Source organism: Geotrypetes seraphini, chromosome 10 (genome assembly GCF_902459505.1).
Source record: "Geotrypetes seraphini chromosome 10, aGeoSer1.1, whole genome shotgun sequence".
In the NCBI taxonomy this organism is placed as follows: domain Eukaryota; kingdom Metazoa; phylum Chordata; class Amphibia; order Gymnophiona; family Dermophiidae; genus Geotrypetes; species Geotrypetes seraphini.
In genome coordinates this window covers 51,719,816-51,736,496 of record NC_047093.1, presented here as the reverse complement: position 1 = coordinate 51,736,496, position 16,681 = coordinate 51,719,816, and the positions used below count along the sequence as shown (strand labels likewise).

General features: G+C 46.1%; 1 protein-coding gene across 1 annotated transcript; it reads left to right on the top strand.

Annotated features, from left to right (window-relative positions):
- The first annotated feature begins 2,198 nt into the window (after window positions 1-2,198).
- Window positions 2,199-16,146, top strand: ASB6 (ankyrin repeat and SOCS box containing 6). Its single transcript, XM_033960968.1, has 6 exons — window positions 2,199-2,457; window positions 5,913-6,088; window positions 13,095-13,201; window positions 13,670-13,778; window positions 14,910-14,996; window positions 15,201-16,146. The coding sequence occupies exons 1-6, from the start codon at window positions 2,336-2,338 to the stop codon at window positions 15,857-15,859; spliced, it is 1,260 nt and encodes a 419-aa protein (XP_033816859.1). The 5' UTR covers window positions 2,199-2,335; the 3' UTR covers window positions 15,860-16,146.
- Window positions 16,147-16,681: the final 535 nt, after the last annotated feature.

Here is a 16,681-nt window from a genome sequence, read left to right as displayed (position 1 = left end):
ATGTATTTTACCGGCTGATTATCAAAACAGCTCACAGTGGTCTTTTCTGTGCCTTCTAGCAGCCTCTGATTGTACTATTCACATGTAGTATAACGGGGCCATTAATATTAAAATTAGCTCTCTGGGCAATTCTCCAAAAAGAATGACCCTCTATTTATGTGGATTCGGGGCTGATATTTACCAGCAGGGTCTGAGCTCTTGTAGCCTTACTTTCCTTTCAGTGCCTGAGAGCTGATTGGCTCAGGCATTGACAGGAAAATAAAGCAGATTAGATCTGCCACCATGAATGGCTCTGATCCTTGTAAATGGGGCCCCAATAAAAGCCTGGTGGTTTGTGCCCCCCCAACCCCATGCAGATCAGCAGGAGACATGCCCAGCAGGTGAAACCCCCCCCCCCCCCCCGACAGCAAGATCCTCCCCCTGACAACCCCTATCACATGAAGCCTAGTGGTCTAGTGGGCCACCCCCCTGCACCTTTTTTAGAAGGACAGCAAGAGGGATGCTCATTCCTTCCTGCCAGCAGGCCCACCCCCTTAAAAATGGCAGGCCTTCCCCTTCCCAGTGCACCCTGGGATACACTAGGAGGGGCCTAAGGCTCTCGGAGAGAGCGAGAACCAGAAGGTCTTGAGCATGTGCAGATGCTCAAGGCCTAGGCAAGAGGCAGGAACTTCTTTCACTGGCACATCCTGTGGGCTGTATGCTGTTCGGGCAGGGGGTGCCGGTTTATGCGTGGGGGAGGGAGCAATGCCACTGGCCTTGCGGGGTGGGAACGTATCAAGCGAGTTTCCCTTACTTCCTATGGGGAAACTCTCTTTGATATACGAGTAATTTGGTTTACGAGCATGCTTCTGGAACGAATTATGCTCGTAAACCAAGGTTCCACTGTATTTTGAAACTATGTTAAGGGTTCCCCCCCCCCCCCCCAGACTCCTTGTATATGGTCCATTCTGTGAAGATAAGAAGAGACCAACAGCCAAAGAGAGATGGTAGTGTTACAGCTGTTAGAAATTGTTGCAATTGAATAGGATCCCAAAATACATATTCAGTGTCTTGTAATTTAACAACAGATACAATGGATAAGCTGGGTTGGTGTGCTTCAAGTATAGATTTCTTCACTAGGATACCTCAGCCCCACCACTCCACCGCTAAGTTAATTTCAAAAAGCGGGAGATTTATGCGGTGCCTCATCATAGGTAATCCATTATTTAGTGCTGTGTATAATTTATTATATTCATAAAAATATTTCTGATTTAAATAATCCAATAAGTTAGGATAATTAGAATAAGTGTAAAAGTTAAAGAATATATATACTTAGCTTCTACATACAGCTGAACCTGGGAGTCTGACCCGACATGTTTCGCACCTATAGTGCTGTCTCAAGGGTCTCCCGAGGCCACCGTTGTCATCCGACTCACAAGTGCAGATTCTGTGAAATCTTGCTCCCGCGGCGGCCCATCAGGCCTAGTGCCTGAACAGTGGTCCCTGATTAATTTTGTAACTTACCTCTAATCCCATCCCTATAATCTATCTCTACTCTTATCTGTACCCCTCAATCCCTTTGTCTTCCAAGTACCTATCCAAAGCTTCTTTGAACCCCCAAATTAATTTCTAAAAATAAGGACTTTGAATTTTAAAATTTAAACCGGTTAGATAAAATAAATGAAATAGACAGCTTGGAGAGAAGCAATTTGAGCAACTGGTAAGCAACACGAGATGTTATTAACTGGCTCCCTCTGAATGTACACAACACATCAGTCTTTTCTCTGACCACACGGTTACCAACTCTAAACTTTCTTTTTAGAAGAAAATCACAGCAATCTGTTTTCTTTCTTTTTTTTGTTACTCCTGCTTCTAAGCCAGAAACCCACGCTCCCTCCCTTGTCCCCCACTAGAGGCTTGCATCCTCCCCCAAACCGTAAACAATGGCAGGCACCATAGTGAGTTCCACATATCCCAGAACCCGAGTACTGTATTTTCAACTCTGTACAATAGTTTTGCAATTTGTTGGCATGCTACCACCGGTAGTTATGCTTTTACTACACCAGAAAGCTTCGCTAGCGAACGCCATCTGGCGGTTGCTAGTCGCATTGCTACTCCAGCACCACGGCTCAATACTCTCTCACTAATGATCGCTTCCGTTTCCGCCCTATTTGAGAGCTTCAGTCCCCCCACCCCCTTTTTTTTTTCCCATTCACTCTCTCACCTTGCATCATAGAGAGCCGAGAGGCGTTGCCCATGTTTTCGCATCCGGTTGGACTAGCATGTCGGGACTTGTAGTAGCAGGAGAAAGGGATCCGGCCCGGCTCAGCTCCGGGTTTTAGTGTCACGTTGCACCATGCCCTTTCTGCACGGCTTCCGGAGGATCATTTTTGAATATCAGCCCTTGGTGGATGAAATCCTGGGCTCAGTGGGGATCCAGGACCCTGAGAGGTTGGACGGCTCGGAAGCGCTGGACAGGTGAGGAACGATCCCGGCCTGTATTTTTTTCCCCTAGAGGAAACAATTCAAGACAATCAACCCTACCTGTCCATGCAATTCAGCAAAATAATCCACAACTGGATGAATTGTCTCTGTGGATCTGGGGGGGGGGGGGGGGATGGGATGGGGACGGTCTAGTTCTCTTTGTTTGCAGTCTTTGGCTATGTCCTAAAGAGGGGATAGTTATTAAAGTCCATGACGGCCCTAATGCATTTTATTTTTCTATTAATACGTATTGAAAGGGAATAATGTATTATACTGCTATAATAAACATTAATGTTAGGAAAGATAAAGTTAACCTGCAAATTACTACTAATAATTTCTATAGTGCTACTAGGCGTACACAGCACTGTACACATTATATGTCTCTAAGCAGCTGGTTACCTTTATACATATAGCTCTGGGGATCAGTGTTCCAGAACGCTTAATGTACTGGTAAAGATAAAATTTCTATTGTCCTTTTTACCTTCTTTTTCTCTGATAGTCTTATGGACTGCCTCCTGTGCACATAACCAGCCACAGGGTACTTACTATAGGAGGCCAAGGGCTATGCAAATGTACGTAGAGCAGCTCCTTACTATGTAAATCAAATAACATGAAAAAGCTGTATTCTTTCTGGAAACATGTTAGCAACAAAAATATATCAAAAATAACGGTCACTTCTCTAAAAATATTAATAACCTTGTGCATTAGACTTCTCCTATATATAATTCAAAGGCTGAATATGCTCAGAGATATAGAAGCAAAAACAAGGGGTATTTATAAGGTGACCATACGTCCTGTTTTGAACGGGACAGTCCCGTTTTCGGATCCCCTGTCCCGTTGTCCCCACACACAGCTTCGGGACACCAAAATGTCCCGTTTTCAGGGACAGGGTCCTGAAGCTGTGTGCAGGGACAACGGGACAGGCGATCGCTTCCTGTCCCTCCCGTGCCACACCAAAAAAAAAAAAGCCTCCCTCCAGGCCCGATTTAAACTTCCCCGGTCCACCGCCACTGCTCCTCTGCTTACCTCCCTGTCATTACTCGCACCCGGAAGCCTTCTTCCCAACGTCAATTCTGACGTTGGAGAGGACGTTCCGGGCAGCCAATTGCTGCCTGGCTGGCCCGGAACGTCCTCTCCGATGTCAGAATTGATGTTGGGAAGAAGGTTTCTGGGTGTGATTAGAGTCAGGGAGGTAAGCAGAGGAACAGTGGCGGTGGACCGGGGGAAGTTTAAATCGGGCCTGGAGGGAGGCTTTTGTTTTCCGCGGTAGGGGAGGGAAGGAGGTAGGCAGGCAGGCAGGCAGGCTGGCTGGCTGGCTGACTGTGGGAGGTAGGCAGGTAGACTGGCTTTGGGGGAGGTAGGCCGGCAGGCTTTTTGGGAGGGAGTGGGACAAAGGCTGGAAAGCAGTGAGGGGACATAGGAAGGCAGAGAAGGGGGGGGTTGTAAATAGAAGAAAGACTAGAGAGATAAAGGCCTGGACTAAAGGGGAAAGACAGGAGGCAGAAGCAGGACTTTGGGAGGTGCAGACAGGGGGAGAGCCCCTGAGGAAGAGCAGAGAGAGGCAAGATCATAACAGAGGAGGGAGAGAGAGAGAGGGAGACCTGGAACAAAGGTACAAAGGAGAACTGACACTGGATCTGTGGGCACTAAGGACATAGGAAGGAGGTACTGGGGGCACTAAGGACATAGAAAGGGGCACTAAGGATATAGGAAGGAGGCGCTGGGGACACTAAGGATATAGGAAGGAAGGAGGGAGGGAATAGAAAGGGACAATTGTTGGGCCTGAGTACAGAAAGAAATGAAAGATAGGATGCACAGTCAGAAGGAAACGCAACCAGAGACTCATGAAATCACCAGACAGCAAAGGTAGGAAAAATTATTCTATTTTCAATTTAGTGATAAAAATGTGTCAGTTTTGAGAATTTATATCTGCTGTCTATATTTTGCACTATATTTGTCTATTTTTCTATAGTTACTGAGGTGACATCGTTGAAAACCCCCCAAATAACATTTTCTCTGCGTATAGGGTGCTTTGTGTTTTTAAAAAATTTTATGGTTACCATTATGAAATAATACGATATTGTGTGTACTTGAAAAATGAATGCAAGAAATTGGGGGCGGGACTGAGGTGGGGCTAGGGCGGGATTGAGGGCAGGACTGAATATTAATAGATGTCCCGTTTTGATGAAAAAAATAAATGATCACGTTAGGTATTTACCCCAAGAATATTGCCTCACCACCCAATCATCACATATGCTTAAAGTGAGCATATTCAGCTTTTGAATTATATATATGAGAAGTCTAATGCTTATATGCACAAGGTTGTTAATCTTTTTAGAGGAGTGACTTTTATTTTTTATATTCAACCAGTTTGGTATACCCTCAGTCACAAATAGTGATTAATTTTTCCCCCGTTGATATTTTGACTGAGCAACAAAAAGATGGCAGTATTTTATTTTTGTGTGTCTCAGGAATAATGGATGGCAATGCTCCCAGCTGCTTTTTAAAGAGGCTGGCACTTAAGGAACTGCTCCCTCCTCATAATCCCACCCCAAATCTCTCCCCCCCCACTGATTGAATTTTAATGTTACACAACAAAATCTTAGGTCAAAACATTCCCTGAAATGTAAATTGTGTTATAGGGTTACCTTCCAAAGCTAATTAAAAAAATGTTAGTTCAATAAAAAAGGTAAGCCTTATTTTTACATATTACTATCATAGATCTGTAATTATATGTAAACATCTATATAAAAATGCTCCAGATTATAATCTTCACAACAGTCATGGAATCACAAATATATTTCATTGGTTACTTTTGTGATGATGTTGTGGACCATTTTTAGACTGTAAACTATTTTTTTGGCTTGAATAGCAATCAAGCAAATTCTGAAAATTAAAAAAAAATAATAATAATAATTAAAAGCATCAGCTTTAAGAAGGTTGGGGAAAGCTTCAGGAACAGTTTCACAGCAGCATGTTAGAAACCATACCCTATAGAGAAAGTTTTGAATGAGTTTGATATTAAGAACTTGACTCTTGTCCTCTTTCCCATCTGAAGCTTAGCTGCAAGAATGAGAGGATGAGTTAGCCATAGGAAGTGGTGCATATTAGTTGCCATTGCTTGGGGGAATGCTTGAGATTTTTGAATTACTGCCACAAACCATATGCAGTACTGGAGCTTACTATATGTGACTCTGGCTCTCAGCAGGCTGCGCAAACAAACTGCTTCTCCCGAGTAACTCTTCCTGTTCTCTTGAACAATACTATTCCTATATATCTCAGAGCCACAGATATTTTTACTGGCTATATCTTGTCTGTGTTTACCTATCAAGACATTAAAGAATATTCTTCATGATTTCATGCTCCATATTCAGCAGTAGTAGATTGTACAATGCATTAGTACCAGTGACTCACTGTGCAATTCAATTTTTTTTATTATTCCATATTAGCTCCAGCCATACTAGAGAAGACAGCACTAGACTGCTGACTGAACTGCTCGAGCGGGAGGCTCAGACTCTCTTTTATCGGGAGGGAGTGAGCTATTCTCTGCTGAAGGTAGCTGAGTTGGGGCTGCTACATGTAGCAGAAATCTTGCTGCAGTATGGAGCTGATCTCAGCTTTGAAGGTAAATACATCCTACTTAACTGCCTTTTCTGTTCTAGTGAGCCTTGCTTCAGGATTATCACTAGTAGATGTGCACATGAAAGACAAGCTCTTATCACTTTTTTTGTGAAGCCATAAAGTTTGTCATCCATTCTGGTGCAGAAATAAAGGAGCTATCTTTGTGCAGAGTGTGAGAGGTTTTTATTTTTTTGGGCCCAGTAGTTTCCCCCTGTATCTTTGGTCCCCTAGCTCAGTTGGTACAGGCATGAGTCTCACAGTTATCCAAGACGGTTCCCTATTTCAGAGTCTTCAAGACACATAGACCAATCTGGCCACTCACAAGCATATTAAGGATACCTAGGCCATGACCTGCTCTCTGTCCACACACATTCACCTATTATTATTACTACTACTACTTATCATTTCTATAGTATGCAAAAAATTTAAGAAACAGTCCCTGCTCAGTAGAGCTTACAATCTAATCAAACAGACAAACAGGACAGTAGGGGTTCAGGGAGTTTCTCAGACATGGGGTTTAGGAGTTAAAAGCAACTTCAAAAAAGTGGGCTTTGAGCCTGGATTTGAATACTGCCAGGGATGGAGTTTGATGTACTGACTTAGACAGTCTGTTCCAGATGTATGGTGCAGCAAGAGAGAAAGAACGTAGCCTGGAGTTGGCAGTAGAAGAAAAGGGTACAGATAAGAGAGACTTGCCCAATGAATAGAGTTTGTGGGGATGAGTACAGGGAGTGATAAGAGAGGAGAGATATTGAGGAGCTGAGAGCGAATGCATTTGAAAGTCAATAAGAGGAGTTTGAACTCTATGCAGAAATGGATAAGGAGCCAGTGAAGCTGAGGAGAGGGGTGATATGAGCGTAGCAACTCTGGTGGAATATAAGTCATGCAGCAGAATTTTGAACGGATTGAAGGGGAGAGAGGTGGTTACGTGGAAGATCTGTGAGAAGTAAGTTGCAGTGGTCTAGGTAAGAGGTGATAAGGGTTTTGGTAGTGTGCTCAGAGAGGAAGGATCAGGTTTTGGAGATATAGAGAAATGACAGGTTGTGGCGGTCTATTGAATTTATGCAGAGAGACAGGCGTCAAAGATGACGTCTGTACTCTTTAATCCGTCACTGGTCAGTAGGGAATCAGTTCTCAAAAAATGGTCTCTACCACTTAAATACCTAAATTTAGGAACATGTTCAGCATAATTTAGGGCCTAGCACTAAAACCTTTCCTCAACACTCCAAATACACCCTGTAATAATTGCAAACCTTTCACTTTTTTTGGGAACCCAGCCATAGTCCGTTTTCAGATAGATCAGCTTAGTTTCTTAACTCCCTAATGTTCCCTTTTACAAAGTAGTGAGTCCTGGTATGACAAATGTGCATAGCCCATAGAAACTGAATGGGCTGCACTGCATTTGCAATGCAGGAATTGCTGCTACGGCTTTGTAAAAGAGGCCCCAGGTTTGGTGTCTGACCCTTTTTGCAACATTTGCAACCCCTTGTAGCCTAAGTGCCAGAGAGCTGTGTTTGGAATGATAGCAGCAACAGTGCATGGCATAAGAATAGCCATACTGGGTCCATCTAGTCCAGTACTGTATCCTGTTTCCACAATAGCCAATCCAGGTCATAAGTACCTAGCAGAAACCCAATTAGCAACAAGATTCTACGCTATCAATCCCAGAGCAAGCAGTCTTTCTAAATTGCAGACTATGGACTTTTCCTCCAGGAACTTGTCCAAGCCTTTTTTAAACCTTGTCTCATTACCACATCCTTTGGCAACGAGTTCCAGAGCTGAACTGTTCTTTTAATGAAACAAAATATTTCCTCCTATTTGTTTTAAAGGTATTTTGGCATGGAACTTCATTAAAGGGCTGATTCTATAAAGGGTGCCTAACTTAATTTGCAAAAAATTGGTTAAAAAAATTTAATTGGGTGATAGGTATCTGCCCAATTCTATAAAAGAAAGGTGCCGCTAAGCACCATGCGATAGGTGCCTAATGCCTATGGGTGGAGCATGACTTGGGCACTGCTTAGTGCGATTTTCCTAAAACTTAGGTGCCTGAAATATAGGTCTTTAAAACCCTTGCCGACATTTCAGGCACCTAAGTTTTTACATAGACGCCATTAGCCGTGATTCTGTAAATGGTGCCTACGTGTGATTGACACACGGCCAGTGCCATTTATAGAATCAGCCTGAGCGTCCCCTAGTTTTTGTAATCTAATCTAATCTACCGTATTTTCATGTAGATAACGCGCACCCGTGTAAAACGCGCACATGGGTATAGCGCGCGGAAAACACAAATTTATGTACAGAAATTTTTATATACCGCGCACACCCGTATATCGCGCATGCTGCCCGACTCTCCCGTCGCCGCCCGACTCTCCTTTCGCCCGCCCCGACTCTCCTCTGGCCACCCCGACTCTCCTTTCGCCCGCCCCGACTCTCCTCTCCCCCTTGAAGTCCTGTCCCCACCCTGAAAGCCTGATGCCCCCCCCCCCGACATCCGATTCACCCCCCCCGCAGGACCGCTCGCACCCCCACCCCGAAGGACCGCTCGCACGCACTCCCACCCGCACCCCCACCCTGAAGGACCGCTCGCACCCTCACAGCCTCCCGACCCCCCCCCCCCCATCATGTAGAAGCTCCTACCGGTGTCCTGCTGCTTTCTCTTGGCGGTCCCGGCCCTTCCGTGAGCCCTGCGCCTGCGCTGCTTCCTCTTCCAGCGGTTCGCCCTTTCTCTAACGTCAAGCCCTCTTGCCCCCCCCGACACGATCGGGGCAAGAGGGAGCTCAAGCTCTCTTGCCCCAGCCAACCGCGGTACCCCCGACACGATCAGGGCAAGAGGGAGCTCAAGCCCTCTTGCCCCCCCCCGACACGATTGGGGCAAAAGGGAGCCCAAGCTCTCTTGCCCCGCCGACTCCCCAACTCCCCGACAATATCGTGCCAGGAGGGAGCCCAAACCCTCCTGGCCACGGCGACCCCTACCCCCACCCCGCACTACATTACGGGCAGGAGGGATCCCAGGCCCTCCTGCCCTCGACGCAAACCCCCCTCCCCCCAACGACCGCCCCATGTGCCCCAGGCCCCGCCCCCAGGAGGGACCTAAGGCTCCCGGGCCTATTCTGATTGGCCCAGGCGCCTTAGGCCCCACCAGTAGGTGGAGCTTTGGGACGGATGGGCCAATCCGGCCTCATTCCGTCGTTGGCTGCCTGCCGGACAGGCGGGTTTGGCTCCCGTCTGTCCGGCCAACTACACAAAGGTTCGGGGAAGGGGGGTGGGGGTGTCGGCCAGGGGGGTCGCGGGTCGGCTGGGGGGGCGGTCGGAGGTTCTTGGGGGGGGGCGGTCGTTGGGGGGAGGGGGGTTTGCGTCGAGGGCAGGAGGGCCTGGGATCCCTCCTGCCCGTAATGTAGTGCGGGGTGGGAGTAGGGGGGTCACCGTGGCCAGGAGGGTTTGGGCTCCCTCCTGGCCCGATATTGTCGGGGCAAGAGGGCTTGGGCTCCCTTTGCCCCGATCGTGTCGGGGGAGCAAGAGGGCTTGAGATCCCTCTTGCCCCGATCGTGTTGGGGGTGCCGCGGTTGGCTGGGGCAAGAGGGATTGAGCTCCCTCTTGCCCTGATTGTGTCGGGGAGTCGGCGGGGCAAGAGGGCTTGATGTTGGAGAAAGGGCGAACCGCCGGAAGAGGAAGCAGCGCAGGGCTCACAGAAGGGCCGGGACAGCCTAGAGGAAGCAGCAGGACACCGGTAGGAGCTTCTACATGATGGGGGGGGGTCGGGAGGCTGTGGGGGTGCGAGCGGTCCTTCAGGGTGGGGGTGCGGGTGGGAGTGCGTGCGAGCGGTCCTTCGGGGTGCGGGTGCGTGCGAGCGATCCTTCGGGGTGGGGGTGCGAGCGGTTCTGCGGGAGGGGGATGAATCGGACGTCGGGGGGGGGAACTATGTAAAAAAAATTTTGTACAACGCGCTCACGCGTATAACGCGCAAGGTTATGCACGGTTTGTAAAAACCACGTATAACGTGCGCGTTATATGCGAGAAAATACGGTAATCCTTAGGTTTGTATACCGCATCATCTCCACAGAGTGACAAATCGATTCACTTTAACCCAGTGGTCTCAAACTCAAACCCTTGCAGGGTCACATTTTGGATTTGTAAGAACTTGGAGGGCCTCAGAAAAAATAGTTTAATGTCTTATTAAAGAAATGACAATTTTGCATAAGGTAAAACTCTTTATAGTTTATAAATCTTTCCTTTTGGCTAAGTCTTAATAATATTGTCATTTATAGCTAAAGAGACATATGATCAAGAAACTGTTTTATTTTACTTTTGTGATTATGATAAACATAACGAGGGCCTCAAAATAGTACCTAGCGGGCCGCAAGTTTGAGACCACTGCTTTAACCCATTCTATCATTTTTCCCTTCTGTCAGGCATTTATTGTACAGATGTATCTGAAACCACCAGATGTGGAATATGAGTAACTTACTACAGCCCTGTTCTGTGATCCCTTCATTTCTTTTTGATTTCTCTTCTATCACCCTTCCCTTCTGTATTGTTTGATGGATTAGCCCAGCTCCTCATCCATTTCTCTTCACCCTGAGCTTTGTGCTCCTCATTCATAAATACACATGGAATCTCGGGTGAAGGGATTCTAAATTGCAGAGTAGATACATGTCTTGGCAAGACATCATTTCAAAGAGCAGCCAAGCTGTTGTAGATGTTACAGCTGCTGAGTTTGTCTTGCTTTCTTGGTAAAAAGTACTTTTAGGCCATCAGGGTGTAGAATGCACCAGAGGGGCCTTTTATTGCATTGGTAAGGGGAAATATGAAGATAAAACAGCAAAAGAAAAATCTTGTTTTCACAAGCGTTGGGCTCAGAATGCTTGCTTTTTTTATTTTTATTTTTTCCATCGTGTTCAGAGAGAAGCGGCAGTGAGGTGACTTGTTTTTATGAGCATTAGGCACAGGGAGTGCTGGGAAGCTGGCTTCGTTTTGCGGGCATCAGGCTCAGAAGGTGGCAGCAAGCTGGCTTGTCGCCAACTTCAGGCTCAGATAGCCAAAATGACTTTGCAACTTCACTGCTGCTCCCCATGACCGCTACTATTTCGGAATGTTACAGTTTAGCATTAACGTACTTACAAAGACTTTTTAGTGGTGGTCTCTGCTCTAAAATTAGGATTTTCTAAAATAGCAGAGTATTAGAAATATAGTGTATATACTCAAATATAAACCCAGGGGGGGGTGTCTCGGTTTCTATTAGTCTTCTCCTCCACTGTTGCAGCAACCCTCCTGAACTGCCGTGATCAGCGCATGCCCACACCCCCCATCCCTACCAGAATGTCAGCTAATGCTCCCTCCTTCCCTCCCAAGCAAGAGTAATGCCCGTGCTCCAACCCCCACCAGAACATCAGTTACTGCTCCCTCCCAAGTCAGAGGAATACCCGGCCTCCTGCTCTTCCTCCCTCCCAAGCCAGAGGAACACCCGCACCCATGCCCACAACCTTGTCTGTGCTCCTTCCCTCCCTACCAAGCGAGACTGACCTCCCCCAGGCCTACTGTGATCTCCTGGTGGTCTAGTGGTGCATTGGAGCAGGAGCAATTCCCACTCACTCCTGCCCATTCTTCCTCTGCAGTAAAAATGGGTGCTGGAACTTCCACCAGCAGTCTCGTGAGGCTCCAGTGGTCAATTTTATTGCAGAGGAAGAATGGGCAGAAGTGAGTGCGAATCGCACCTAGCCCATTGCGCCAACAGGAAATCACAGTAGGCCTGGGGGGATGTCAGTCTCACTTGGTAGGGAGGGAAGGAGCATTAGTTGATGTTCTCTTGGGGCACAGGTGGGGTTGCGGGCATGGGTGTCCTCTCTCACTTGGGAGGGAGCACTAGCAGACATTCCAATGGGGGATGGGGCACAGGTGTAACTCTTGTCTCTGAAGAAAGGAGGGAGTACTAGTTGACCTTCTAGTGGGGGTGTGGGTGTTACTCTTGCTTGGGAGGGAGGGAAGGCGCACTGGCTGACGTTCAGTGGGGTGCAGGCAGGGTTGCTTGCACAGCCGTTTCTCTCGCTTGGGAGCACTAGCTGATGTTCCAGTGGGGTTGAGCAAAAGTCTGCTGGTTCAGGGGAGGCTTGCAGCAGCGGTGAAGGGGTAAGACTACTACTAGGAGGAAGGGTGGTAGGGTATCACAAGGGAGGAATGGTAGCATATAAACCCTCGGTTCATATTTGATTTACCATTTTTCCCCTAATGGTACCTAGGTTTATATTCGAGTATACAGTAAATATTTATTATGTATTTGCTGGGCTAAATTAATGAAACTGCATTCTATGGATTCTGGTAGCATATAACACAGATAGAAAATGGTTAATGAGCACAGACTTCTAAACAAGGCGCTGAAACACTTAGCAGCGTGAGGGTCAATGAAGAATAATCCTCTTCTCTGTCTAATACTCTGACTTTCTCTGATTACCTACATGTATTCGATGACTTTCATTGTAATTATTTCGCTGGTTGTCCAGCTCTTCTTATTGTAAACCGCCTTGAACTACTATGGCTTTGGCGGTATATAAGAATAAAATTATTATTATTATTATAGCCAACCTCCTATCTTTTACCTCTTCCCTTTAACAACTACAAGATCCGACTTAAAAAATGTAGCTCAAAGAACTAGATTTCAATTCTTATTGTAAACCGCATAGATATCTCGTGAATTGCGGGATAAATTGCGGGATATAAGACATGGTATGGTAAATGTTTTATTCTAGGGTGGCACTTCTTGGGCCATACCTAGCCATTCAAGTTTTCGGGATCCCTAAGATGAACATGATTGACATAAATCTACATGCAAATTTATCTCATGTATAGTCACTGTGGATATCCTGACACTCTGACTGGCTCGGTGTGTTCCAAGGACGAGGTTAAGAACCCCTTGTTCTAGGGAGTTAGTTCAAAGATGACATTTTCACTCTCACCTCCAGTTTTCTTGTTTTACTGATTTTGTATGTTAAAGTTATTTTCAATGTTTTTGTCTCTAGATCCCGTCACCTATTACACTGCTCTACATATTGCTGTCCTTCGAAATCAGCCAGACATGGTGGCTCTGCTAGTGCAGCATGGAGCTGACGTTAATCGTAGAGATAGGGTGAGAAAATCGCTGATACTGTGGCCACAGTAAAGAATCTATCCTATATAATGCATGAGGTCCTGACGTGCATTTCCACACTTCTGCTTATGAGGGGCTAGTGCTAGGTTCTGGTACACTGTTCCTTACAAAAGCAGTTCCACAACAAGGTTGAGACTGCAGGATCTGAGCTTCCCCATAGCATCCTCTGCAGGGAAAAGCTAGGACTGTAGGAGCTGCATTTTTCCCCGTTCACTACATTGCCCCCTGCTGGGAGAGGATGAACCTGCAGGGCCTCTTTTAACATATGCCTGGCTTGCAATCCCTGGAGCAAGACATACCGCTGGGGCTTATTTTTTTTGAAAGAGAAGTGATTAGCCACAGCTGTCTCTGGAGAAACAGCATTGCCTAACCCTGGTGACAATCTTGATAGACCATGACCATGACATTCTGACCTAGAACACAGCTGAATTTTCTTTCCTCATTTAGATCCACGAGAGCAGCCCACTGGATCTTGCCAGCGAAGAGCCCGAGCGCCTCCCTTGTTTGCAGCGTCTTCTTGACCTTGGTGCCGACATCAACTCAGCTGACAGAAATGGTCAGTGCTTCCTTTTAACAGGAAACTAATATAGTGAGCTGGAATAAAACTTTGGTATTTTCATGCATGGCTGCATCCAGTACCAAGGATTGCATGTCAGCTTAGCCAATTCATATTGCTTGCTCTTTGCCCCTTGGGTGTGTCATCATAAAATATTGTCCTGTAGGCCCCAAAGAGGATAATCTGTCAATATAAACCAGCTGTCTTGCTAGAAAGTGGTATGTACACCTTGTATATAGCAAATGTGCTGCATGGGCCACCAAGTCAGTTACAGGGCCAACGAAGCTGAGCAAGAGAGAGGGATGGTGGATGCAAAATGCATAGGGGTGAGAAGAGGGAGAGAGCAAGACCCTGGATCAGGTTGGGATGAATGAGGGGACAACAAATGTTTTGTGGGTGTCTGCTAGTAACGTGGTGGTGGGGGGAAGTATATAATTTTCTTCCCAAGAATGCTGTATATTGTAAAAGTTCCTTCACATATGAAGAAGCAAGTTTAGTGTGTTGTCCCCTGTTGAAGGCCATTTACCCTAATGGGCACAGCGTTATCACTTTGCCTGAAATGCCTCTTGCTTTGTGCTCCTGATCCATCCTTGAATCACAGATTTTAGGACTTCAGCCACCTTTGTATTCTCACTTGATGGAAGCTACTAGTTTGTTTTTTTTCAAAGAACTCCATGGCTCGTAAATTAAGCAAATTTTACAAGAAGTTTCTGGGAGTCCACTCAGTCTAACAGAGGCCCAAGTGTTTCAGGATTGGGATTACTTTTATTGTTAGGGTTGGAAACACTAAATAGTTTTTGCATGTAGTTCCCCCCCCCCTTCCAAAGGATCCCAAGGCTCTTTGTAAATAGTGCTGTGCCAAGTTGTTAAAGTAACACCACTCTGATGCTGAATTAGAAATTTGGGATAATATCCCAGCATTGCTACACCCATCTCTACAAATTGCAGAGTGGGTGAGGAAAGAATTGTACAGCCAGTGTGGCACTTTAATTTGAGCCAGAGATCTAAGCACATGTGAAAATACACACCTGAGCCAACAAGCTGTTGGCAAAGAGCCTGAGGAACAGCATTCACATCTCAGCCTTCCAGCGAGCAAGAACTCACCCTAAGTTTTATCTTCCTTCATCCTAGGAAAGACATCCTTGCTGCATGCTCTGGCCAGCAGTGATGGAGTTCAGATCCATAACACTGAAAACATTCATTTACTGCTTGAGAGAGGTAAGGTCTTCTCCGTGCCTTCTGTTATGAATACTGAGGGTGTCGCCACTTCACCAGCTGTTCAAAAGCAGTCCTATCAGAAAAGACTCTAAAAAAAAAAGCTAACTGCCTATTGCAGTTTGAGTTACTCACTTAAATGACACCACTGTAAATATCCAGCACAGATCTGATATACATTCCCATTCTTTTTCCCTCTTCCTTTAGGAGCTGATGTGACGGCCACTACTAAAGATGGAGACACAGTTTTCACTTGTATCATCTTCCTCTTGGGAGAGGTGGTTGGAGGAGATGAAGAAGAAGCACGCATGATCAATCACTTCTGTTTGAGGGTTACACAGATGCTCATGGCCCATGGTGCTGATCCCAGCCAGTGTCCCTCACACGAGTCTCTCACTCACACGTGTCTCAAGAACTTCAACCTCCACTTCCAGCTCTTGCGGTTCCTGCTAGAGTCCGGCACCTCTTATGACTGCTCTGTGCATGGACCATCCTGCTGGTCTGGTTTTTACACCCTGTTTGAGAAGCTGTGCAGTCAGCTGGACACTTCGGATGAGCTGCTGCAAAAAGCCGAGACTGTCCTAGAGCTCATGGTTGCTAACTCAGCCAGGATCCAATTGCCCAGCAACTTTGAACTCAGACCTGTGGGCAGCAGGCTTCACATGGAGAAGGTGACTGCTCTTTACCACTCCTTGAAACAGCTGGAACAGTCATCACCAACCCTGAAGCACCTGTGCAGGGTTTGTATCCGGCAGCAGCTAAGGCCATGGCCAGTTGATATCAAAGTGAAAGCTTTACCCCTTCCAGACAGGCTCAAATGGTATCTCTTAATTGAACACACTGCTTTCACCGAGGACGACTTTTGATATCCATTCTCTTTCATTCTGTGCTCTCATTTTGAACAATGCTATTTGTGTTGTACATATCTTTTGTGTAATTGTGAATGAAGTGCTATATTATCATGGACAACTGCCATACATGCATCTTACCATGTAATCCTCTGGTTTAAATACATTTTCATTTTTGTTCATCCTGGATGCTTGTAGCATAAGGCTCAAAGGGACCAACCATGTGATGGATAGGAAAAACAAGCTATTATTATGTAATGGCTGAAGAATGAAAATAGATGCTAAATAAAATCTCTAATCCCTCAGTCTGCCTAAATGTGTCCTTATGATGATAGCATTTGGGTTTAGGTGTGGATACGAAAGCCAGACATTAGGAAAGGTAGCTCTTGGACCCCCAGAAGGCCTGTCCATGTATACTAGCCTTACCTTACAGCTCAGGACTAGGTCGAGTACACTCAGTGCATCATTCTCTTGCAGTTATTAGAATACAACTAGTTGTTGTATCCTAAGGTAGTGCTTCTAAATCCTGTCCTTGAAGCACACCTAGCCAGTTGTGTTTTTATGATTATCACAAGGGCTAGGAATGAGAGATTTGCATGCATAGTCTTATAATCCTAAAAATAAGACCGACACAGTTTGCCTACAGGACAATGGCTGGGCATCACTGTCCTAACAAACTGTAAACTCAAATTTATTTAAAGAGCAGTGGGGTGGTGTCACTACATAATCAACCCAGTCGCTACCCAAACACAGTAAAAGGAATATGTAGAACATGCAGGTTTTACATAAACTCTTACTATAGAGGGTCATGATTTATAAATTCACATGTACATGTATACA